At 34.7% G+C, this 27,047-nt stretch overlaps 1 protein-coding gene across 4 annotated transcripts; it reads left to right on the top strand.

Annotated features, from left to right (window-relative positions):
- The first annotated feature begins 1,789 nt into the window (after positions 1-1,789).
- On the top strand, positions 1,790-11,148 carry LOC148847598 (bZIP protein). Of its 4 annotated transcripts, XR_016100886.1 has the most exons (7): positions 1,879-2,062; positions 2,884-3,506; positions 4,813-4,888; positions 8,133-8,259; positions 9,540-9,657; positions 9,903-10,115; positions 10,599-11,148. XR_016100886.1 is itself a non-coding variant. In XM_088950382.1 (5 exons), the coding sequence occupies exons 2-5, from the start codon at positions 2,956-2,958 to the stop codon at positions 10,769-10,771; spliced, it is 927 nt and encodes a 308-aa protein (XP_088806508.1). In that variant the 5' UTR covers positions 1,790-2,062; positions 2,798-2,955; the 3' UTR covers positions 10,772-11,148. The 4 variants fall into 4 exon arrangements, 2 of the variants coding, with proteins under 2 accessions (XP_088806508.1, XP_088806509.1); XM_088950382.1 differs by lacking the exons at positions 9,540-9,657; positions 9,903-10,115 and having other exon boundaries at positions 1,790-2,062; positions 2,798-3,506; XR_016100885.1 differs by lacking the exon at positions 9,903-10,115 and having other exon boundaries at positions 1,876-3,506.
- Positions 11,149-27,047: the final 15,899 nt, after the last annotated feature.

Below are 27,047 nucleotides of genomic sequence, written 5' to 3'. Positions count from 1 at the left end.
ACCTGATCCGATTTGATAGGACTTTATCTGAATTTGAATCTTATCGGATCTGATTTGATCTAACTTGTTTTCTTTAAAAATTAATATATTCTTAAAAGAAAAAATAAAAGTATATCCATTTAAATAAAGAAAAAAAAAACAAAAAATACAAGTATTTCCATTATATATATACATGTTTTTTATAAAAAATAAAAAATATAACAAATTTATAAAAATACAATATAAATAATATATTTATAAATGAATAAATAAATAATTTATATGTATTTTATATATATATATATATATATATATATATAACACATCGGATTTGATAAGGGGTGTTCTAAATCCGATCTGATTTTTTATCAGATCGATGATTCGATACAATCTGAAGATCCGACTGGGAGTGATCTGAGTTCGACCAAATAAGATTGGATAGAGATCCGATCTGCACCCCCAATAACTAACTTGTGATAGCTGAACCGGGTGCCACTTAACAATTGATTACCTATTATGGTATGTTTAGTTTGAGGGGAAATATAGGGAAAGGCAATGAAAGATAGGAAACTTATACAAGGTTTCTAAAGGTTTTCTTACCTTTCCTTTCCTTTCCCTACTTTTTTCCTTCAAACCAAACACAACCTAAGGGACAATAGTTGATTGGTTGTGATAATCTAGCCTAGTGTCACTTAATAATCAACTACTTGAAAGGTAATAGTCAACTACCCAAGAAAAAAACAATTCTCTTTTATGCATATACATAATAAACAACTTCTTAGTTAAACTTTTTGATTTACTACTTTGCCATGCTAAGTTAAATTTTTTGATCATTTGAAGTCTCAATGATTTTTTTTTTCTTTTGGTAAGTCTTCAAATTTTATTGAAAACTAGTTATGAATATTTCCTAAAATAATTCCATCATCTCCCAAACAACTCAATAATGGTCACAAGGCCTTTAATTTTGAACAATGATATTTACGAATAAATTTAAGTAAAAGATTATAAGGAAAGTGAGCTGATTAAAAAGATTCAAGTAAAAATTAGAGCAAAAGTAGGAGAGAAAAAAATTCTATATTAAAAAAATTATTTTTGTGAGAAAAACTAAAAAAACCATTTGTGCTTGTTATTCCCGCAAAATTGATACCCCAAAGCGTTAAGATACAAAGGAGATGGAGATTCTCCACTAAAAGGGTGTTTGGAGGCATGGTTTTGAAACTGATGCAGTGATCAAATTGGTCAGGGGTCCAGTTAATGGGTCGAACGGTCTGATTGCTCGAATCAAATGCTTAACCCGTTCTAGCAAAAATATAAAAAAAATAAAAAATGATCAAAATCATTTGAACAGTTTGAATGGTTCGAATGATTAACCGCCCCATGCAACGGTTTGCTGACCAAAATCAATGTTTTTGACGAAAAATCTAATTTTTGAAGAAAATAGAACCGATCACTTGACTGATTTTCAGTTTTTCCGATCCGTCCGGTTTTGAAAATCATGTTTGGATGTATTGAAAAGCGAGGGTATGTTTAAAAGAAAAGTGACGGGGAGTTTAAACTTTTAAGTTTTAATTAATCCGTTATAAAAAAAGAAATAAAATGAAGTACATTACAATTGAGATCTTCTTGTAACCCAATTTCATCTAACACCGTACATCTCACTATGAAATTGAGGCCCGCCATGTATGAGATGTGCGGTGTTGGTAGAGGGTTGGAAGACTGGAAGGTGATCCGGATTCGGTAAATTAGGAAAAGCATAGAATGCATGGGGACAAATTTGTAAAAGTGAGGGCAGGTGGGGACATTGGGCTTCGAGCTGCCAAACCCGTACAGATGGCGTACACGTTACGCCCTCCACCTCCCTCCACAACCTTTCTTAACTATTTCTTTACTACATTCAGTATACCAGTGGCATCCAGCGACACCAAATTGAGTAGCAGAGTGGGAGGGCGTGCTCTCTGTTCTCTCCTCTACTCCATCTAAATATCTCTCCTCTGTCCTGCCCTTTTTTTTTTTTTTTTCTAGTCTACTCCTTCCTTCCAATCCAATCCAGGAAAAGGTAATCAAAAGATATAAACAGAAAAAGGTAAGCGAAAATATTAACAAAACCAACAAAATTTGATTTTTCTCCCCAAATATCTGATCTTTTTTTGTATTAGTACTTGTAGCGCTTTCAGGGTTGTATTTTGTTTTGATTTTGATTTGTTGGTATAAAATTTTTGTCTTTTTTTTTTTATTTTGAAAAAAAATTGCTGGTTGTTGTTACATTTTGGTTTTTGTTTCCGTTTCAATGACCGAGAACGGTGGATGTGCTTTATATCCCCTTTTCTAACCATTATCTCAGAAATCCGCAGTTGGGGTGGTTGATTCTCGCCGTTTTTTATTCGGTTTTGGTTGATTTTAAGTTCCTTTTCGGAACTCATGAAGAAGAAGAGGAAGAGGAAGAAGAAGAGGAAGAAGAAGAGAGTGAACTTCTGTCTTGTTTTAGTGTTCTAGGGTCGTGTTGATGGTAGAAGAAAATCTAAAGCTCCTTATGTTAAGTCTTCGTTTTTCATTTGTCGTTCTGCCCATTTCTTTAGAGCACTTTTTCCCGTAATTTTCTTTTTAGTTGTTGAGTTCATACGATCATATTGGCTATATTTGGAGTTTTCTTTACTTTACATGGTTTCTTTTATTGAAAACAAAGGTTTTTATTTTCTCTGGTTGTTTTAATTGGCTTCATTGTATTTGGTTTCAATTCACTTTGTCTGGTTTCATTTGTTTCTTCTGGAGATTCTTAGTTTTGTTTTTTCATTTATTAATTCTTACTTGTTAAGGAAAGGTTTTCTAGAAATGAGTTTCATTGAAATGCTGGCGGAAGCATCCGATTAAACTACTAATAGAACCTGCCGGATACTTCTATTACAGAAGAAGTAACAGGAAGCTTAACCATGGCTGACTTAAACAAGTAGTGATCTATACATTGTAATTTAGTGTACAATGTCAAGGCAGGCTCACCTCCCCCCTCGGTGCCCGCCTCAGAACAGGGCTAGTTCTTGCAGCACCCAAGGTACTGTCTCTCAAACTCTACAGGGAAATGGTGAACTGTACCTCCACCACCATCGGTTTCATTCCCAGAGCTCCATCTTGGAAGAACAACCCTCTTGGCTTGATGACCTGTTAGGTGATTCTGACACGAATTTGAAGGGGATCATTCATCGCCGGTCAGCCAGTGATTCGTTAACTCTTTTAGAGGCGCCTGCATCATTGAATCTAACTTCCAATGCTGACAGAAAAAATACCATCTCTGATGAAACTGGTACTGGTATGGAGGCTGCATGTATATATGGTCCCAACTCTCCTCGGTGCAGGAGTAATCTAACCCATTCAAAAGACTCAATAGTTTCAGCACTATCAGAATATGTTCCTCAAACACCTATGCAGCATTCATCTAAGAATCTCTGCATTCCTGAAACTGCTCAGTCTTATTTGGAGGGAGGTGCTTGTGGTTTGAACAATGAGCTTCATTCTGAGACAAAGGCAGCAAAACGGTTAGACACGTTAAACTCTATCCTTTCCTGTCAAAGCATTAAGTCTTTCAACAATTTTCATCCCAAATTTTCATGTGCATAACTTTTAAAACAATTTTATGCTGCATTGGCATCTAGTAACTCTGTAGTACGTGAATTGTTTTTAATTGTCTAACATGTGCTTTCTTGTATGCTGTAAATGCATCTATTACGTGCAGCCACGAGCTTTGATATCAATTATTGGAAAACCATTGGCTTCAACCTTGAATAGTCACACATGCACATGAGAAAACAAAGTTAGGTGTTGGCACACCATTTGGAAGGTCTAGATCAACCATACAATCGTGCAAATTATATGGGAGTTAGGTTTGCATTTAAGTGCTCTTGATCAAAAGTTAGGTGTTTGTGTACTGCCAAAGGATCTACACTAAGAGTTGGGACGTATGAATGGCTAGATCTTGGCATGTCATCTAGACAGCCCAAATAAGGTCTTAGATACCAAAATGGCAAAACATTAATTAGATTTGTTGAGAACAGATTAGAAAAACAGGATTCATGTAGCCGGTTCCATACAATTAGGATAAGACATGGATGATGATGATAAAAAGGTTGAATTTTGGCATGGTAATTCAATGGGCAAGATCAACAATTGAATTTGGCATGCCGTTTGGACAATTTAGATTAGTTTCTAAATCTTTAGTTTGATTTTTTATAGGACATCTAGCCCGGTAAAAGGTAAAATAGCTGTCAAAATTGTTGTGGGGGTAGGATAGCACGGATCCATGCAGGCCCCACTAGATCATGCAATGTGGATTGCCTGCTTTTCTGTGGGTTTGAACTTGTGCCTCTTAGAAGGAAGGGGTGTCAACTAGCCACCTAACTACGTGGTCATTGGGGCTTATTGCTCATCGTACTGATATTCTTCTTTGTTTTGATGGACTCTAGAATATAAATTTGGAAACTACAATTTTAACATGACCTTCTTTCTATTTAATACCTACTTTGATGCCTGTACTTAACATTTTGGAACTCAAGATTGATAGCCGACCATGTCAGTTGGCTGGATAGGTATGCCTGCTTGGGTAAGAGGTCTGACCTGAGTGGCTGAGCCTTTCATGTAGTTCAGTCAGCTGGCACAACAATTTAGTTGTGCTTTAAATCTCATATGGGGCTGGGACCAGGCTGAAAATTTCAGGTCTTGTTTCAACCATGGCCCAATAGTTATCTGCAGTTCTAAAACATTGTTATCTACGTCAATGCTATAAAGACTTTTGACAAAATCAAGATTATATTTAGCAGTTGTTGAAGTTATTGACCTTTTTCGCAGGCACTCAGGACAGCGATCAAGGGTTCGAAAGCTTCAGTATATTGCTGAACTTGAAAGGACTGTTAATCTTCTTCAGGTTAGCCATTACAAGATGGACTAGTCTTATGGAATTATACTGATGAAATATTGGCTTGTACTTGTAGCCTTATAGGTCAACAGGGAAAAAAGGCTTGCACTTGATAAGCACTTGAGTGGATATCTTTCCAATGATGTGTCATAAAAGATATCTTCTCACTTAAACGATCTAGAGGTGGAGGTGGAGGTGGAACCAACATGACTGGGGGTTCAATATTTGAATGATTTGACCATCTAAGCTTTTTTTGGTAACAGACTATCCAAGATGTGAACATGAAAAATGGAAAAAAAGAACATTGAAAAAAGTATAAATAGAAATAAAAATGCTGTGTGGAAGAAATGCATATGCTAACTGCTAAGATGGATGAGTGGAAAAACTAGAAAGGATAGGACCAGAAATGAAATCATTTGAAGGGACCTAGGAGTAGCTCCAAGCTTCCAATAGGTGATAAAACGAGAGAAGGTCGATTAAGATGGTTTGGTCATGTGCATAGAAGACCATCAACAGCACCTGTAAGAAGAATTGATCTGTTGCAAGTTGAAGGGCTAGATAGGGGTGGACCAAAAAGGACATGGGTGAAGTAGTAAGAAAATGATTTAAGTACACATAATTTAACAATGGATATGGCATTAAATAGAACAGAATGGCAAAACAGGATTCATGTAGCTGACCTCATATTAGCTGGGATAAGGCTTGGATGATGATGATGACCCAATAAATATGCTATTTATAAACATTTAAAAGCAGCTACATTTATGTACCAAGAGTTTCTTGACTGCTTGGAATCCGAGCGGTTGCAACTTTATTATTATTTTTTTTGAGAAATGAAGAAATGAAATCTTAATATTGGAAAATTGTTTTTTTTTTGGTTAAATAGCGGTTGCAAGTTTATGTTCCATTCTATATTTCACAACATTTCCCGTTACCTAAAATAGCCAGATAAGATGATTAACCATTAGATTTTTTTTTTCCCATTATGTGTTTGGACACTAAAAGAGTGTGGCTGTTCCAAATTCTGTTACATGCATTTACAGGAGTTTGAGTATAGGTGTTGGATGTGGGTATGTATATTGGACTTGGATCTGTCTGACCTCAAAAAAGTAATCTGCCGGTCAATATACAAATACGTCATACACTGGATGATAAAACTTTTCCAATTGTGTAATTAAGCTATATTTAGTTTAGACATATTCTGTTTTTCATATCCAAAAAGTGAAGTATCAATAGCAAAACAAAGCAAATAAATGAACTTGTAACATGATAATCAAAACCCTGGAAAATGGCAAATAAACAGAGCATCCACAATTCCACATATTAAGCAGTTTAAACCTTTAATTGCAACGTCTATTTTAAGAAAATCGGTTAATAGTTTATGTTAGGTGTGTGGCCTATTAAGTGGATACATTCACAACCGATTCAAACTAGGCACTGGAAAGACAGATTCGGCAGATCCAACACATATCCCATACCCATGTCTATTTTGTGTCTGAGACTGGTACTTGGGAATGAAAGTCTGGTATCAACTCTATTAGAGATTATTTTACTAGGTTGGTAGTTGTGTTATGACCCTAAGGGCTTTTGGATACAATCTTGATTCTTTTCATAAATATGTTGCATCAAGAATGTGGTTCATTTTACCTATAGAAAAAGAATGTGATGCATTTAAGTTGGTTTCTATAGATAGAAATCTATAATCAAAGTTTTTAATTTCCTGATTCTAGAATTCACTTACAACCAGATTCTGGGATTTCAACAGAATGATCAGAAACCTTATGTGCCAAATTAAGCTGTGTGTGGATTAGGGCAGAGATGGAAAAGTGGGATGCTAAACTACTATGAAATCCACTTATTTCTCTGCTCTTCTGTTTGCCTCCAAAAAAGTGAGTCATAGGGAGAAAATGTACTTTGTGATGTGCTGTAACTCTTATTCGTAGAGAAGGGGCTAGTCTTTCTGGTATCCATTCAATCATAAACTCCATTCTCCCAAATTGAAAAACAGCCTTATGGATTTTACAGGGTTGGAGTCTAATCAGTTCTAAAATATTTTATGATCCTAATCAGGTAGTCTATTATCCTTATTCTCAAATTTTGGGTCCATCTTTACTCCAACTCTAAGTGTAGGGGTGCCTATCTTAAATCTTATAAATTTAAATGAAAAGCTAGATGGAGATTCAGCTCTCTGTTGCTTCAATTCATTGAAAAAATACATTCAATAAACAAAATGAGAACCTAGATGGGGGAGGCAGGCATCTTACCTCTGAAGAAACTAGTTACAAGAGTAAGGCCACATTTGGGTGTGCTTTTTGGCCTGAAAGGGCTTCTGAAAAATCCACTTTCTGAAAAAGTGCTTTTTTAGTGTTTGGCTGGTCACCATTTTTTTTTCCAAAATAGCTTCTTGCAAACGTATACTAGCTAAGTGGAGTTTTTTACTGTCCTTTTTCAGATGGGCTTTTTCACCAAGCGATCTTTTGACTGGCTTTTGGCTTCTCCAACTTGAAAAGCACAAAAAGCCTGTTGAAGAAGCACTCACAAATGCAACCTAATAAATAAAGTACAAGTCAGAATCACAGAGCCGAATTCTTTCCCAAAACAAAGTAACAAATGAACATTAGCCAAATGCATACTGGCCAGAAAGATGGCATTTTGAACCTTTCTAGGAAGAGTTGTGGTCAGTGAGCACCTGTGTTAATCTAGAATAACAAGCCAGATTGGAAAAGTCTGCTAGCTGATTACTTTCCCAATTACCCTCCAAGTGTGTAGTGCATCTAGGTCAGAGTAGCATACCCATCCTGAAGTTCTTGTAACAAATATCAAAGAAACCATTGTGGATCATGTGCTCCATTCACATTATGATAATTGGGCTTGTAATGTCATGATGGAGCTGCATTATGTGAACTAATTGAACTAAATGTTCAAGTTGGCATGTTGAATTTTTAGCCTTAAGCAATGTGCTTTGATAACTGGACTGGGCATCAGTTCTGAAAGTGTTCAATTGCCTGTCTGACCAGCAGTTCATCTTAAAAGTCCTGGTTTTTCCCAGTTTTAATCAAACTAAAAAATGGTCCAATTTTGGTGGACCTGGTTCATCTGGGTGGTCTTGTCCAAAATCCGGATTTCAAAAAGTTGGTCTCAATGTTTTATTTCTTCATTTCCCAGAGTATTATTATTATTTTTTCATTCTTTTAATTCATTTTCTTCTACAAGCTCTCAAAGAAATTTTAAATTGAGATTCATGTTTTTGCAGTGTTTGGAGTCCGATTTGGCTGCTCGAGTTGGTTCTCTACTTCAGAGGCATGCTATTTTATCCATGGAAAACACCACACTTAAGCAGAAAATAGCCATCTTTCAGAAGGAAAAGTTGATCATGGATGGTATGTCTTTTATCATTTTTACCAAAATTTGTGGTTCCTGAGAATCTTTCTATTTGAAGATTGAGGCTCATTAAGGTTGGACAGTGAAGGACAAAGGAAGTAGCTTACATTCTTATAAAAAAGATCAAAGGCTCTGGCATGTTATTGAGCAGAGCAAAGAATTTTAATGATATGCTATCTTCAAAATGATAAGACAGACAGGAATATGTGATCCATACTGCTCTACACTTGGAATGTGTTTAAGGGAGTTGGACAGAACCAGTCATTATACATCATTCATGATTTGGCATTTCTGGTAGAAATTATCTTCTCATGGTTAAGCCGTTAAGGTAGTCTGACTAGAACCATAGAAGTTATTTACATAACTCAAAGAATGTCCCAATCTTGTTTCAATGGGTGCGAAGTCTATAGCAGGTGGGGTGGGGAGGAAGCAGTAGTGTTATTTTTCCAACCTGCTGAAATTAAATGTGAAAGATTAATTAGGAATTAAGGATATATTAGCAAACCTGTGTTATTTTTTATTGGTAAAGGTACTTTGGTTATAGAAAAGAATGAGTAACAGTTACATAGATGCCAAGCATCCCCAAAATAGGCCAACCTATGCCACCTAACCTCATTTCTTTATATTCTTGGTATTAACATTTTAAGTAACATTTCTTTTCCCAGCTGAGCCCAAAATAAATTTCCTCTATCTACCCTTGTTTGCCAATGCATCAGTCAATTCATTCGCTGATCTGTCATCTGTATATCCAACTATAACCGATTATTAGGCCCCTTTCCAGTGCTCTCACCTCTCTCATGGTGCCATAATCAGTCCATTATTTTGTGAGCTTAAATTACAACATTAGAATCCCCTTCCACTGCCAAATTTCATAAATTAAGAGACCTCGCCAATTCTCAACTTTTGTGGAATTTGCATGGCCAATTGGGATGAGAATAAAACAAGGATACTCCCATTAATAATTTCTAAAACATTCTCTATTCCCATCAGAGCCTGGAATTCCTTTACTGCAGCTATCAAAATTAAGCTTAACCGCAATTCATAAAAAAAAGCTTAGTTGCATTTGATGTGGGTGTGTACCATCTAGAAATTATCCTCTCTCATTGAGGATTAAGCAATCCATGACCATCCTCTTAAAATATCTTCAAATGCAATGATCTGTCTTGACCCATTGTATCACTTTTTTGATGGTTTCAATGAGCAAGTGAGCTTCTCAATCTTTCTTTGTCATGCTTCCCATAGCACTTCTCCACATAATCTTATTTTTGAAGAGTAACAGGATAGGATGAGTTGGAGATGCTGCTCAAATCTGAAGGGGGCACACCCACTGGTATTCAAGAAGGCCTAAGAAGCAAATCTGGAATGCCTGCAGCAAAAGAATAGGAGATTTGCAAGTGGTAAGGGTCTACCCGCTTGCTTTGCAGAAGAGACAAAATGCGTGGGGATATACACCATCCAAATCTTTTCCTTTTCAACATCTCGCAAGTGCTAATTTTTGGTGAAAGACTGCCCAACAAAAGGCCCTCACTTATGGTTGAATGGCCTATTCCAAATTTCTCTAACTGTAAAGTTTGTAGGATTTTAGAAGTGAAAAAGGGTATTATGATCTCCTATGCATGCACTTTCTTTTTGGCCTTTGCAGGTGAGACTCATTCTTTGGTGGGTCCTGATCTGTATAACATGGGACACACTGGAAGTTATAGGCATTATACATCTTCAGTTGGGACCACTTAGGGTGTGTTGGGTTTGTGGTTTGCTTGTGTTCCAGCTGGTTTCAGAATGAGAAATCTTGTTTTCTTGCATTTGGCTATATTGTTGGTGGTTCTGGAAGCAGCAACTCATGATTTCAAAACCAGTAAAATCCCCTTCCTAAACTCTTCAATTTATTGCATTCTTAACCCAGAATACATGGTTTGCTGATATAAACATGACATAACACATGGTGTATCACACGCCAAGAATGCTCCAATCTCAATAAGAGCTGAAACTATCTCTGGACATGAATAATGCAATCAATACTCACATGTTATAGTTCAAGAAATGAACCATGAGTAGTAAAGCCTCTTCTGTATTGTCTGGTTCAAAAAATGCCTCGTCATTTTATTACCACCTTTTAGAACCACAAATTGAATACCACGTTAGTGTGCCAGCTCATTATTTGAAATTGCGGCCATTTTGGTAATGGTGAAAACTTCAGCATATGTATTTTTTTATCTTATTTAGTAGCTGTTCGAAGTCGTTTCTACTTTATCTCCTTCACCTTTAGTGAATTAGTGGTAGAACAAATAAAATGAAGTTAACTTTTTCCTATCATGTTCAATGTTTTTCCTTATTGCAGGTCAATATCAAACTCTGACGAAGGAAGTTGAGAGATTGAAAGTATGCTACATAAATCATCTGAAGAGCAAGACTACTGTGTGTCGTCGCACAGGATCTGCCATTGATGCAATAATCTCAGACAGTAGTTGGCAGATGTTAGACATTGGAAAACTTAGTCTTGGTGGAAACTAGTTGCACTGAAGCATGGTTTCAGATGGTAATTTGGCTTTGAAGATATCGGACCTCGATCAATTTCTCCCTCGTCTGAGGAATTAAGCAGAAGTTTTACTAATTTTCAGGTAGCTAGCTATCTATGTTATCATGCAACTATTGCCTGTAAATAATCTCCTACTTGGTATTCCACGAACTAGGAATCAATGCTTGGACCTCTGCATTGTACAAGAATGCAAGTAAGCAAGTATTTTTCCTTGCTAAAAGCCTGGTTAATTATATACGTACATATGCTTATGAAACAGACAATGAGATGCTCGTCACAAGCATGTATGCACCTACAGTGATGTTAATAGTCTTTGAGTTAATTAGCTATTCTTCTTTTTCTGATAGACCAATTGAACTGTTGAGGGGGTGTTTAGTTGGTAACAATCAATTTCTCAACTTGTCAGTGATATAATCTTGTCTTATGGGCGGGCGGCGGAGTCAGGGAGTGCTTGTTTGAAAAATAAGTGTTTATTCTAATAATCACTCGTGAGTGTTTGGTGAAAAAGCACAGGGGACAGGTATTTTCAAAATGACATGGCGGGTCAAGACATGCCAGAAAAGAAATAAGTACTTAAAAATAAGTTTCTCGAATAAGTATTCGGGCTTATTTTCCAAATGCATATAAGCACTTAATTGGTGTGGTCCTGGCGACCTGGCCAAAAACTAAGAGACCAGTTGGGATGGTATTTACAAAAAGCATCACCTGCATGGGGTGGTCCTCTAATTAAGGTGGTGTTTGAAACTAATGCCGCTTCCTGAGAGGCATTTTCTCAGAAAAAATGGTGCTGCATAGGCATGTGCTATTTGCTGTTATATAGGCTTTAACATCAGGCGATTTTCAAAAAAGTGTTTTTTTAAATGCGAGTTTGGCTTCCATCAGCGCAACACCCATTCAAACATCATCTACAGTCTTGCATTGGGAATAGTTTCACACATGTTTTATTTCATGGGGAGATATTCCCGATGCAAGGGTGCAAGAGGCTGTTGGGATGGTGTGAGCATGGGTTTGCTCTGATGGAAGCTGATCTCTTTAGATGTGTTACTTTTCGGTATTGATTCCAAACACCAAGAGGTTGTAAATTGTGATCAAGGTTCAAATTATCGATATGGTTGATATGTTGGTAGAGGTGTATCGGCCTATATCGAGGCTTATTTCACTTTTTTCTTTTTTTTTTTTAATCTGGTCCAAAGGGGTCAGTTTAAGGCCTGTTTACCCCCTGAACCAGGTTAAATCCCAAAACACCCATTGTAGGGGCATATATCGGGAAGTCCCTGATATTATCGATTGATACGTATTAAAATTTTGAACCTTGATTGTGATATGATGAGAGAGTATGTAGAGGTGTAAAACGGGCCGTGTTGGGTTTGCTTGCAGCCTACGCAAAGTGCGAGCCATGCCACCCTCCCCAGGGATAATTTGGGGGTTGGCCCGACATGGTCCACGACCCAAGCCAGTGCGGGCCAGTGTCGTGCCATGTCGTGGACCTAGGTGGGGCAGGTTGCAGGTCGTGCCATGGGCTTGGGCCATGTCGGGCTAGGCCACAGGCAGGGCCTTGGGCATGGGCTGAATCAGGCCATTCTGTTTTTTTTTTTACATTTTTATTTTTTTTTAATTCTTTGCCAAGTAAAACTAAAATATTTAAATATTTAACTTTCCTTTGTGAACTACTTGAAAAAAAATAAGAAATTTAACAAAGAAATGAAAAAAAAAACTTAATCGAATAAGAAGTCAAGGAGGCAAAGACTCAAAGTGAATAACAAATTGGAAGAAAAATAGGAATTTTATTTCATTTAAATTTGAATGATACAAAGCATACAATGGTTGAATGAATGAAATATGAAAATTGGAAAATGAAATAAATTAAGAAAATATAAAAATACAATATAGTTACAAATTGAAGATAAAAATTATGTTATTAAAAAAATTAAATAAAATTAAAACAAAATTTACAATAATTTGAAAAATGTTATATAACTATTGAGCATACAAAAAATATTGATTTCATCATTTTTTCCTATTGTTCTTGACTTTGATCATCTTATTCTGGTGAAACATAAGGTGTAGTGCCATGTCCTCCTTTGTTTTATAATCTATCTTTAGCATTCAATCAATCTTTAAAGTAGATGCACATCTGTAGACTTTCATCATTCATATAGATTCTCTTGTCGTCTAACAACCTAGTACCTAACTAAAACAAGATTCTAATGAAACTATAGACATTGAAGGGATTAGTAGATCACAAGCCATGGCGATGAGAACTAGATAATTTTTTGCATCTTCACTCCACTAAGCTAAAATATCAAAATTATTTGTTCCCTCAAAGGTAAAGGAAGAATCACCTAAAGTAGAAAAATTTGCTTGTAAATAAAAATTAAGTTTAGTAAATGAGCTTGTTGTCGAGGTAGTGGATTTCTTCCTCTTACTTATTAAATAAAAATGTTTTTTCTCTTCCACTATTGGACTTAAGCTCAAAAGTAGAAGATGTAGCTGTATAAATTGTAAATTTTTTATTATTCTCCATTACTTCAAATTCATATAAACTATACATTTCAAGTAATAAATTATTAATTTTTTCTTTTTTATTTCCAATTTTAATATTTATATTTTTACAACATGTTTCAAGTAAAATATCTAAACCATCTTTCCTAATCCTAGGATCTAGTATTATAGCTAAGCAATAAAGAAGAGAAATGTTCTTCCAATATTTTTTAAATTTATTTTTCATTACTTCAACAATACTTTTAAATTGTGGATTCTTTCTATATTTTGCAAAACAATCACTAATCATCATTAATTGATAAGCTAAATTACAACTAGTTGGATAATAAATACCTGATATTTCATTAGTTGCATCATAAAAATGTTTTAAAAAATCTTTTATACAAATTGCCTTCTCCCAGTCTTCCTCAAATATAATATCAATAGACATTTTTCAATTATAAAAATCACTAAGAATTTGTTTGTGAGAAATACAACCTTCTAACATAGCAGTAAAATTCTATCTATGTTTAACATCCAATATAAAATGTTTATATTTCAAACCGCAATTTTGACATAAATATTTAAATTCTTATTTTCTAGCTCCAGAACTTTTAATATATATAACACAATTTCTAATATTAAAAATATGAGTAGAAATAGTATTTAAAGAATCCTAAATATATAAATTTAAGATGTGACATGCACATCTGATATGAAATAATTTACTATTTAAACAAGGTTTTAATTGAGATTTTAAAATATTTATTGCTGAACCATTATTACTAGCACTATCAAAACTAATAGAAAATAATTTATTGTAAATTCCATAAGTATGTAAAGTATTTAAATACTTGTAGCAATAACTAGGCTAGTATGTAGCCATTCAAGCCTAGTAAAACTTATTTTTTTTTATTTAAATGTTAGTTTTCATCAATAAAATGACTAGTAACACAAATATAACTTATGTTAAATTTAGAAATACAAATATCAGAAGTAATTGCAACTTTAGAATTAAAGTTTGATAACATATAAATTAAATTTTGTTTATATGAATAAAAAAAATTTAAAGCATCTAATCTAATAGCATTCCTAGAAACTTTTTTAAATTGTGGATTTACAGAATTATGTAACCAATTTTCAGTTTAGTATCTTCAGCTAACAAAAATGGTTATTCAGCATGTACAATGTATTTTGCTAATTCTTGTCTCATTTTTTTTAGAATATTTAAAAGTACCAAACCCCACCCAATTTGTGTTTGTGTTGTTTCTCTCCCTTCTTCTTCTTCTTCTTCTTATTTCTCATAGGTGAGCAAATGTCAGTCCAAATGGCCAATACCATCCTTGATACAATAGCTAAAGTCTTTCCTACATCTTTGGCAAACAATTATTTTTCCCTTCCCGTGAACCTTTTCTATTTTAAATATTTTTTAAATTGGGCTAATCAACTTAGTGGCCTTCTTTTTCTTTCCCCTAGTATCAGTATTAGAGGTGGAAGTTCTGTCAATATCAATAGCATCCATATCGGTGTTAATACTACTATGCTACAACTTAATATTGTTGACATTGAACATGTTGGGGAATTGGTTTTGGGAGGAGTCAACCATTTTTTTTTAATTTAAAAAAAATAAAAATTAATTTAATTGCACTTACTCGGATTGCTGGTTCGAAATCTCAACTTGATTTTAATGGTTGAAACCTTTCAACTCCAAGAGTCCAAGCATCCCAAATTGCTAACTTGAGAGTTGAGATTCTTGAATTGTTGAACAAGCCTTCTTCTTGTTGAAACTTCAATAAAGTTGAGAATTGGAGAATCAGAGAATGTATGAGAGACTCATACTTGAGAGAGTATGGGAACTAGAAAATAGATTAAGAGAATTGTTGAATTGGTGCAATGAGAATGGTGGAGGATAGGACTATTTAAAAAAATTGAAAATAATTCAATTGCCTAAAATACCTTAAAAACTAGCTGTTTTTTAGTTTTTGGGAAGAGTTATTTTGGTCATTGTAAAGTTATTTATCACTTTACCCAAAATACCCCTTCAAACTAGCTGTTATATTACCTAATGAGGGGCATCTGTGTCATTCTTTCTCCCCCCCAAAATCAAAATACATAAATACCCCACCTATATAACTGTTTATAGCTATTGGGGGGTAATTCTGTAAAAAAAAAAAACTCTCAAAAAGCTAAAACTAGCCATTAGAAACCCCCCAACAACTAGTTCATCATGCTGGCCTGTGAAACCCTAGGCCCAACACGGCTCAGTCCATCATGCCAGGCTTGGCACGGTCCGTGTGCCGTGCCACGGGCATGGCGGGCCGGTCCAAATTCAGGTTGGGCCATGCCGGAGAGTACCTCAACCTGACTGACTGGCCCATCCGTAACCACTCCATTGGGGTTAAGGTGAGATTCATGGCTTCGTGCCATGGCAAAGTGGGGCACGGATTTTAAATGGGTGGAATCCAATTCAAGTTCAACAAACTGATTAGTCATGCGTCGAGGTGCTTTCTACTCATCTTTTTGCTGCGTTATCTCCTCGTCATGCCGTCAATGTCATGGATGGCACCTACTCCACTGATTCTCAAAATCCGGATAAAATATGGTGTTCTTGTCTGTCTATCCTGCGTTTGTATGTATGCGCAAGGGGTGGGTGGGGTCTTTTGAGATTTGCCCTTGTCCCCTAACTTAACTCCTCTTGGTTGGGGTCTTTATTCTGGTGAGTTTGTCATTCTTCTATGTATTCAAAGGGAACTGATAACTATCTGGATGTCAGTGAGGGATAGTTAGAAGGGAGCTCCACAGATGATACAGCCCAAGTACCTAACTCCATTTCATGAGACACGCTTTACCCTTTCTACAACGGATAATAAGAATCATCACCATAAAGTTTGTGCAGCCATCACTCACAATTAGATTATAAGCAGTGCTTTTGGCTTGGCTAGTTGGCTGGTGGAGAAATCAATAATAATAATAATAATAATAATAAAAAGCTTCATATTCCTGTGGTTGCAATATTGAACTAATTGTCTGTTGGTATGGACCATGGATTCTCATTCATCCGAGTCATCTTGTCTTCAAGTTTCCAACCCTTGTCTAGTTTCCTCTACCAGCTGTAGTTTATGGGTTGGACCTGAATCAGAGCTTTACAAGCTTCTTCTATGTAGGAAGATTTTCTGACAGCCTACATTGGCAATAGATGTAGAGCTCTTGGATTCTTGTCTTTAAAGATCAAGACTGGTTGATAAATTTCTTGGTCTACTGTGGTTTGCTGAGTTGTTAAATGGAAAAATGGGAAGCTTCCTGATTTTTCACCGTTTGGGGCTTTTGTGAATTTTCTGAGATGTTGGTTTTTCTGGCTTCACTGTTTTTGGTCTGGCGGTCTTTCAAAAACCCAAAAAATATGATTTTTTTTTCACATTTGTTAATCAAAAAGAGCAAAAGCTGGGCTGATTGATGGTTTGCATCAATATTTGGTAACCCAATGAGTTAATTTGGACTATGTCAAAGCAAGATTTTTAAAACTGGATCGGACAGTTCTGGATCTGATTCCTGGGTTGAACGGGATTGTGCAGTTTAAATGAATGACCTGCTCTAACAAGAAAACAGAACTATTCCCAGGGCGAATGATTCGATGATTCAATTGACTGAATTAATGATTCGCTAATCAAATCAACGGCTTTTGACCACTAACATTGCGTCAAAGAGTAAACGGCTTTATGCAGATCTTAGATTCTTTGTTACACAGATGTGGTGGGATCCAAGAAAAAATAAATTGAGCAAATCTTTTCATGGATTCCGCCTCATCCTCGGGGGTAAAAAAATTCCAATAGTTGCATAAAATTATTTGTTTTTTATTTGGATCATTTACTAACACACCTCCTATATTTTACCTATTTGATTAAAGCATCCTCTGTTGTTTTTATATTGCTGAAACAACCCCTACAGTTTGCATTATTTTTAATCATGGTTTTTAAAAATGAATCGGTGACCGAATCGATCAGGGGTCCAGTTATTGGTTCGAACGGTCCGATTGGTCGAATTGAGCGACCAGCCCGTTCTAACAAAAAAATAAAAAAAAATTAAAAATTTGAAAACGGTCAAAACCATTAGAACGATTAATCGGTCGATTCAACGATTTGCTGACCAAAATCAATGGTTTTGAGGGAAAAAGCGGTTTTAGAGGAAAATGGAACTGGTTAGGTGATCGGTTCCCGGTTTTTCTGGTCTGACCATCCGATCCAGTCGTTTTGAAAACAGTATTTTTAATTACTTAATAATCTTTGATAGAATAATTTGACGATTTTAACCTTGTCATCCTTTGATCATATTTATCATAAGAAAATGAAAACTGAAATGTTTATTTTGGTTTGGCCCATTTTGAATGCGGGTGAGTACGGTACACAAAATCTCAGAATCCGCCTACAGAAGCAGATTTTGGCCAATAAAATCAAAATGTCTCTTCGTTAGCATTGAAAAATAATAGGTAACTTTTTAATATATTTAAAAGTTACAGGGCAACTTTTGGATAAAAATAATATATTTAAAAAAATTTCAAAAATAGATAACTTTTTAAAAATAATATCAATAAAGGGAAAAAACAAAAACACTGTTCATCTTCTTTTTCTTGTCAATTTGTTCATCAGAGCCACCATCCGCTGCCACCCGCTGTCGCCTCTGCCCACCTCCACCTCCGCCTCCGACAACATTGCCGGAGGTGGTCGGAAGCAGAGGTGGCAGGCGGCAGCAACATTGGTAGTTTCTCTGTCCAATGCCTCCGCCTCCGGCAATATTGCCGGAGATGGGTGGAGACAGAGGTGGCGGTGGCGGCTGGCAGAGGAATTACCACCAGCACCGCCGCCGTCACCTCTGTCTTCGGCCACCTCTGGCAACATTGCTGGAGGTGGAGGCGGAGGTGATAGGCGGCGACAGACGATGGCTTTAATGAACAAATGGCAAGAAGAAGAAGATAAACAATGTTTTTACCCTTTATTAATATTATTTTTAAAAAATTAATATATTTTTAATTTTTTTTAAACATATTATTTTTATTGATATTAAACCCCAAAAGTTTCCTTTATATACTGTTACTCCAAAAAAAGTAACCGCCAATGTGTCTATGTGTGGTTGTGAAGATGAGAAAAAGGCAAACGCCAACCTCTCTTTCTGAGCAAGATAGAAGTTCTGTCTTGTGAGGACAGAACAAGGTAACAGATCCGGAAGTGGGGTTTGAATCTGGTTAGAAAGATCGCCGCTTCTGTACGCTTCTCCGAGCCCAAGAAACATTGAATTCTCCAAATGCGTCTTCCAGAATCTCTACAAAATCGTTACTATTCTATTATCCTCCTTGGCATTGCCTTCACCGTTCTTTTATTTGAGATCAAATCAGTCATGCACAATATTGCCCCCCACAACGTCGCACAGAATATCTTGGCAGTGTATTGAGAACATGTCCGGATGGTAATCTCAGAAATGATATTGTCATCATCGGGAGATGTTTCCAATATATGACGGGGATGTACTATGGGACATTGTGGGGGGCAGATTTGAATTCCTTTTCTTCCTTTGCAACGTCGCAATTCCTCACAGCCCTTTACAGCCATGCATTGAGAATATCTTTTATTTTTGTATAGTGTCATTCATCGAAAGATGTTCTTAATACATGGCTGAAAGCATTGTAAGATTGGTGTGAGACATGCTTTATGGTGAGTTTTGATGATGGTTTTTGTTTTGACCTAGGCCAAGTTATGTGAGAGGAAAGACTTACTAAGGGCATTTTTAGAGAATTTGCACCTGTGCTCCACAGCACATCCCAACCATGTACTGAGAATATCCCCCAATAACAACTATGAGAGATGTTCCCAATGTATACTGAGATGTGCCTGTGAACTGCTTTGTGGAGCACCAATGTGAACTTATTTTTGGATAAAATATTTGACATCCTGACCTATCCAAAATGAAAAGATAAAAGGATCTTTTGAGGGACAAAGCATTAAGTAAGAATGATGCAAATTATAAGGTGTGCCTTAATAAAATGCAAACTATAGGGAATGTACTTTTCAGTTAATACGATATAGAGTATAGGCTTATAGAGTATGCTTAAGACTCTTAACCGTCTTAACAAATGACCCTTTATTTATTTATTTATTTTTTCGATTTGGCAATTGCTGCAAAGAAATCGCTTAAAATCGTTGTTTATAGCATCTATAGTTGTAAATTTGATCGGAGCAGGGGGTACCATTAGGGGTGGCCATGAGCTGAGCCTAGTTGGAATTAGTTTAAATCGAGCTTTGAGCAAAATTTGAGCTTGATGGGCCGAAATATAGACTTGTTTGCTAATCGAGTTGAATTCGAACCGAGTGAAACTCAACTTGTGAGGCTCGCGAGCCTAACATTAAATAAATTAATTTTATTATATACATACATACATATATAAATATAAATAATAAATAATTTTATTATATATAATAATACCTTTATTAATATATATTTTTTATTATTTACGTATAATAGTAAATAATTTTTATAATTTTTAATTTTTATCTAAAAAATTAAAAAAATTATACACATAATTTTTTTTTTCAAAAAAAAAAAAACTTGACTTATAATTGAGTTCAAACCGAGCCGAACTCGAACTTAAAAATTATGAATCAAACCAAAATCGAGCCTAATACTATTTCTACAAGCCGAGCTCAAATAATCAAAATAATCTATATGTACCATCACTTTAATCTGATTTGCAAGGCATGATGATGTTGAAGCTTGAAAAAACTAATATATCCTTGCGAAAAGCATGATCCGGGAGGCAAATTGGAGGAAAAAAAGAATAGAAAAAGAAAAAGAGTATGGGTCCCTCAACTTTGACTCTTTGGACTGGAAGTTTCTTCTCTTTTTCGCAATGGAACAAAATGCTTAATTAGGTGAGGTATAGCATCTTTAGAATTTTCTGTCCTTACTGCTTTACCTCGACCAGTGTTCTTAGACTCTGGTTGGATCCAACAGTTGAACCGCTGACCCGGTGACATTTTCGGTCTAATCAAATTAACCAATCGGTCGGTTAACAAAACCATGACCCAGTGAGCATTCTGGTTTTCTATCCGGTCCGAGTCTGACAATTCAGATTTGTGAATCATTGGTTCACGTTGATACATCTTCAAAAGTATGGGAATGTGTATACGTACATATGAGAAAGATCAGAAAGATTTGTAACAGAGATTGAATGCTTTACACTTTCTGCTATAACCTGGCCCTGTTTGGAATCAAAATCATCTAGAATATGACTATATTGAAAATATAAACTAATGTACAGAAGACAAGAGAGTAAATAGGTATATTGAACATATTGATGCATGAATCTATCGTTTTCCGTGTACGACAGAAGAGTGGTTTTTGTTGATTTTTTTTAAATGTTAAGGGAGGCTTTTGTTAAAGCGAAACTAAAAAGGAGTTTTATAATTATCAGAAACTTTAGGAAAAGCCTATGTATTTTACCCAAAATTTTAAGATAATTGTCAGAATATTTATTAAACATTTACTTACTGCATTTATTATATGCACGTACCTTATCCGAACCCATTAATTATTAAGGTGACATCTAATGCTATTATTTTAAGAGCAATAACTATATTACTAACTTTGGATTGGAAAAATTATACTTTCCAAGTCAGGATGCAAGAGGATACCCAAAAAAAAAAAGTCAGGATGCTAAGTAGTTGCATGTCTCTTCTCTTCCTGCTTTATTTTTTTTTATTTTTCCTACCGCCTTATACTAATTTTATGACCATCCAATAAAACATAAACACTATACCCATTTGTTTGTCAAATTCAAAACACCAGGTGTCCACATTGTGATTGGATCATAAACATGTTAGTGAACTATTTATTGAGTAATTTCAAGAATGCAGTGTGACAATGGTATCAACAGATGTGAACTCAGTTAGTTAAAAAGAAGAAAAGATCCAAGGTATTCTTCTTTTCAAAGGTAAAGGACGGAAATGGATTGGATGCAACTGTGTCCAGTATTTTCATCCATGATTCTATCCAACATAAAGTGGTCAATTTCCAATTTTTCTTTTTCCACCGTCCTCTTTTGTTCACCAACTGTGTCCTTTAATTCTTCATATTAAAGGCTCCGTTTAGGAAGAGTATAAATACAAGGTTTTGCACTGGACATATTTACATTTGCATTCTTTCAGATTGAGCCTAATCAAAATCAAGTAAGAGTTAAAAAGAACTAGTTAGACTAAGGCTAAGTTTGGGAGTGCTTATTTGATAGGTAAGTGCTTATAAGATAAGCACTTGGCGAGTGTTTAGTTAAAAAAATAATTATTTCAAACAGGGGTAGAACAAGTATTTTGAAAATGATATAACGGGTCAAGACAGGTCAGAAAAGAAATAAGCATTTATTGAATAAACACTTAAAAGATAAGTTCAAATTTTAGGCTTCTTAAATAAGTATTTATTTTAAAAAATAAACATGTATTGATGAGGATTATTTCATAAACACAAATAAGTGCTTATTTGAATAAGCACTCCCAAACATTAGCTAACTTGCCTTGTCTCTTCAGTCAGTAAACAATTTATTCTTGCTTGATCTGATTGCTAACGCGAGACTACTTCTCTTGGCCTAGTTTATTTATAATGGTATTTCCTTTGCACTTGCAAAATAGGATAGGCCATGTAAGTTCTGATTTCTTTCTGTTTTAAATTTTATTTTGTTTTCTCTACGTGTGAGCATTTGGCTTATAAGATTAAAAATCAAACGGAAGAAACCAATTTTTTTAACCAAATCTGTAATTGCAAAAATTGAACGGAAACCAATTTAAACTTGAGCTGAATTAACTGAACCAAAATTTTCAGTTTGGCTTTTCAGTTAACACCAAATTTTGTTATATATGTATGTATGTATCTCTGTCTGTATATAGATACATAGATAGATATTAATAAATATAAATTCAGTTAATTTGTTTTTTCTTTTCAGTTAACTGAAATTTTAAATCTGAAAAATCAAAACTGGTATTGTTTTAAGCCAAAAACCAAATAACCAAACCAAAAAAGTTGAAACCAATTTTTTTTTTTACTTTTAACTAATAATTCTTACACCTAGTTTTGTCTGTTTGCAGTGTAAATGAAGTTAAATAAATTAATAACATTTAAAATTGACCAAACAAAGCCAAATAGAGTGGTTGTTCATATTTTATTAGTGACAAAAATGGTATTTTATTTTTATTTTCTTTTGATTAAATTTATTCAAATGGAGACATTAGGGTCATCTATTGTAAGGTTGATTAAATAAATCGATTACAAACTGTAGAAATGGTGTTCTAGTAAACGACCCTTAAATAAATTAATAAAATTTAAAGCAAAGTAAACCATGAAGCAAGAACAAAGTACTTTGAATTTGTACTAATGTGAACAAATGGAGCCAAGTTTCCTTTTTCTCTAATGAGCAACGATTACACCAAGCTGACATTGGTTTCCATATTTACTATATCTTCTTTAAATTTAATTGGCAGAGAGAAAAACAATTGCAGTAACCAGTAGGAGATATCCAAACCCTAAGTAACACCATTAACCCTTAAATTACAGAGGAGAGACTTCTCAAGGGGACCAACACTCATGATTTGACCTTACAAAGACTGGATCACAATCCATCTCGAGTGTGAGCTGGATTAGGGGTCATGATTCAAATCTTAGAACTATTCCATCAAGCTGCTGGTTTGGTGGGATTGGAACAAACCCATTAACATGGTGGATATAAAGGGGCTGGTTGATATTGGGAAGCATATGTGCACGAAACTTGGCTTATACGCTCCTTTTTTTTTCCTTCTTTTTGGTAGTAGTAGAGAGAGAGAGAGAGAAAAAGGTCTCTTGTTGCCTTACGTTTGACAACTAGTTTACAGCTTGAATACCTTTGCAATGAACCTTATTACTCAATCTTCTTCCCTTGCAATCTATGTACAGCCCATAATCCGGTTTTTGATGTTTGATGGAGTTGTATATTGAGTTGCCTTCTATCCAAACTTGTCTTCTTCGGTTTTTCTTTCACCACTTTGTTGTTGTTGTTGCCTTCCTTTTTTTTTTTGGTTTCTTTTTGCTCTAAGGGGCTATACAATCGGGGGTAACCCATCCCCCAACTCCATGCCTAGGTGCAGGCAGGATTCGATCCCAAGTCCCCGCTACAATGAGTAGGATACCTTACCACCTAACCGGTTGGCACCATGCCTTGACCACTTGGTTTGTCTTTGGTAGTTGAATTAGAAAAAATTGTATTTTACTATAGTGACTAAAAAAAGTAGGGCATCTTGCACTAACTTAAGTCAATTTTTTAGGGAAAATTATAGATTACCACCCTGTGACCAAGAGGGTAGTGATACTTAGTCCCTTGAACTTTCATTTGTGACCAAGACTTTTATGAACTTTTAGCTTACAACTAGAGGTGTTTATGGTTCAGTTAACTGAACCGAACTAGTACCACCAGTTTTTGAAAAACTGAGAAACCAATAGGTTAATTGACTGATCCGTTCAGTTCTCCGATTTCTCAGTTTTTTTTTTTTGGTTTGGTTTTTTGATTTTTTGGTTTTCGTTGAGCATCCCTACTTACAACACCCCTTCTCCATTAATCGGATAGGCAGAAAAGTTGATTTACTAAAATGCTCTTTTGAGATTCACATGGATGAAAAGGACAGCATTTCAAAATGAGAAAAATGGGTGGGCAAAGTATGTTATCTCTGTTTTGCCCACTTTGGATGAAAAAGAAGAAAAAATAATAAATATAAGGCCTATACAAATATGTAAGAGAGAGGATAAAATTGTCCCTTAAAAAGGGTAATTTGAGGATTTAGAAATGTTTAACAAGAACATAAGGCTTAGTTTGGAAGGAGTACAAATGCAAATATGTAGAGTGCAAAATCTTATAAAAACATGTATATTTATATTTTTATTTAAATTAGTATATATATATATATATATATATATTTTTAATAATTTATTAATTTTTAAAGAAAACAAATCAGATCGGGTCAAATCTGAAGATCCAACTTACCAACAAGATTTGAATTTAAATTGAATCCTATCAGATCAGATCTACTATGAACAATATTAGATCGTATTCAAATATACCTGATTTGAATCCAATCCATTTACATTTCTAAGTTTCTGACACATCAGGGCCACATAGGATACTACTAGAAATAGAAATGCCCAGTGAAGAAGAAAATGTCAAAAAGTTATTTACTCTAAAAGTAAATTACATGTAACCCAACATAACCCCTTTTATAGAATGGTACAAACATTTATACTTAATCTGCTCGGTCTAACATGATGTAGGTTTGATAAAGTCAAAATGCCTTGATGAAATTTGAGGCTCAACTACAAATAGAGATTTTAACAGTGGTACCAAACACTCTCTTTATGTGCCTCCTCCTTTGCTACATTTATTATAGTGATACCAATAAATCTTGACTTACCATGATAATTTGTTGCAATGCAACCTATCGCCATCGCCATGTAACCACCCTATTTTCTAGGCATTAAATTTACTTGTATTATTTGGGTGGGTTTGGGTAGTATCTAATTGATCCACTTTATACATTTTTTTATGAGGTCAAGTGGTCAACCTTTGCTTGACTAATTCCATGTTTCCCTCTTCTACCAAAATGAAAAAAAAAATTTAATATATTGTACATCTATATTTTTTATGGTGTGGGCCGTGTGGGGCATTTAAATCTTTCTTTATGCCTATATCCTTATTTTATTTTTCTCTTATATACTACAAACAACATCAACTCATGCAAATTAAGTATTGAACAGTGATCCGAATTAAATATGGATTTACTATTGAATTCTACAAGAAATTCGAAATTAGTTCTTTTTGTACAATTTCCTTAATTATCATCCTTATAACAAGCGTATTTTAATTTAGATGATGAAACTCAAGCAAATGATTTTATTCTACAAAGTCAATTAGTAATCAACTAATTTTATTTCTTTGCAATACCAATATTTTGATCATTGGTCTCACATGAAAATTTTACTAGTAGCAATTGATACTTTTTTTTTAATAAATAGGATGTTTAATGACCTTGCAAATCATAAAAAGTCAAAAGAAAATGAGTTCAGATCTGTTGACCACAACACATTGTTGGTCACGCTCATTCATTTGCATCTCAAGAAAATCGATGATCACAACACAACCAATGTTCCATGTGTGCATATGGGTAAATGTGGCCAATATATCCGGACTCGAAGAAAATATCACATTTTGATGAGTACTAGGACTACCACTTGGATACGCTTAGGTTGAGGATTCATTAAAATTTGAGTGGGTCCAGCCTGAGGGCTTGGGTTCAATGCAGTATACATATTTTTATTTGTACTCTTTCCAAATTGAGCCTAAGGTTCATATTCTTCTCATTTTTTTTTTCTTTTTTATTTGTGGTTTAAACTTTAAAGTATTGAAAACAAAAATAAAAAAAAATCAAAAAATGAATTTTAAGGGACATATTTGAATACATTTTGGATATATATAAACCAAGATACACATGAATACGTTAGGAAAAAAATAAATCCTAAAAATATATAAGCTGTAACAAATGTAAAGCTTTATTGTTTATAATGTATAAATACAAAAGAAACATTTATTTGTGTAGCTGATATGCAATGTAAATTGTCAGGAAACATATAGGAAAAGTTGGTAAATGATAGAATTATTAAAAAGCACATGCATAGATGGCTTAGCAAACTAATCTTATAAATCTTATTAATCCTTAGAAATAACTGCTTTTAATAATCAAGTATCTAAAAAGTTAAAAAATTTAAACTGTACGTAAATTTAACAAGTAGTGGTGATATGTTGTATTAGAAATTTTATAACCCTGTAAATAAATAATTAAGGTTGTTCTTAGGTTTCGCCAAAATTTGAATGAGCTTGGCCCGAATCCCGAGCTTGAAGCAGTGTAAAATATTCATGGGCCAAGCCTGAAGCCTGGACTGTGAACAGGTATATTTTCAAATGGACAACCCTGTTTCAAAACCTAAAAACAGCATATAAATATTGGAGAGGACTGCTTTCAAATTGAGTAAAATGGAAGTAATTGAGTTATAGAAAAACTAATGATGCAACTAAATTATAAATTAATTACTTAAAGCTGAATCTCATTGGAGTTTATATGAATGTTGAAAAGGATTAGTTAAGGAATCAATTGTTGAATTGAATATATTAAACGGAATTAATTGAAGGTGTTGAGCAAAATGAAGTTAATTATGGTTCTTCAGGTCACTTACAAAAGACCTTTAGGCTATGCATAAGTCCAGATTTAGAGCATTCTTCACACTAACCTCATAATACATACATTGTAGCTGCACATCAGAAACATCTTCCGTATTTATATACTGTTATTCATGGAAAAAATGCACTTAAAAGTCATTGTAATTAATAATTCTATATTAAGCCTGGTGGTTATACCAACTAGCAAGGAATTGAACGTCAACACCTGGCTCAGATCTGGACCCTTCTCTCCCAATCAAACAAACACCTAAAGTATGTGAATTGTCACCTGGCTCACCTAAAGTATGTGAGCCTAATTACCTGAATCTGGGTCAAGTTGTATTTAGTTTAGCTCTGGTTGACCTCCGGTTGGGTTAGGTTAGGTTTGTACCTTTAAGTTTGGGCCTTGGTTAACCTTTAACCCAACCAAACTCGTCCGAATTGCACTCCTAAATTTAATAGGACTAATTGAAATTCATGAATTAGGGTTGCAAATAGCATACAAT

Source organism: Nelumbo lutea, chromosome 6 (assembly GCF_056320005.1).
Source record: "Nelumbo lutea isolate HS-2025 chromosome 6, American lotus-T2T, whole genome shotgun sequence".
Lineage (NCBI taxonomy): Eukaryota > Viridiplantae > Streptophyta > Magnoliopsida > Proteales > Nelumbonaceae > Nelumbo > Nelumbo lutea.
Note: the sequence above shows the minus strand (reverse complement) of the source record. Positions and strands in the feature narration are given on the sequence as shown.

What these genes read in the sequence shown, in the direction of transcription:
- LOC148847598 (XM_088950382.1), top strand. Translation starts at nt 2,956, where the DNA reads ATGTCAAGGCAGGCTCACCTCCCCCCTCGGTGCCCGCCTCAGAACAGG. An exon ending in GAGACAAAGGCAGCAAAACG is followed by an intron (nt 3,507 to 4,812) that starts GTTAGACACGTT and finishes CCTTTTTCGCAG; the next exon opens with GCACTCAGGACAGCGATCAA. An exon ending in GGAAAAGTTGATCATGGATG is followed by an intron (nt 8,260 to 10,598) that starts GTATGTCTTTTA and finishes TCCTTATTGCAG; the next exon opens with GTCAATATCAAACTCTGACG.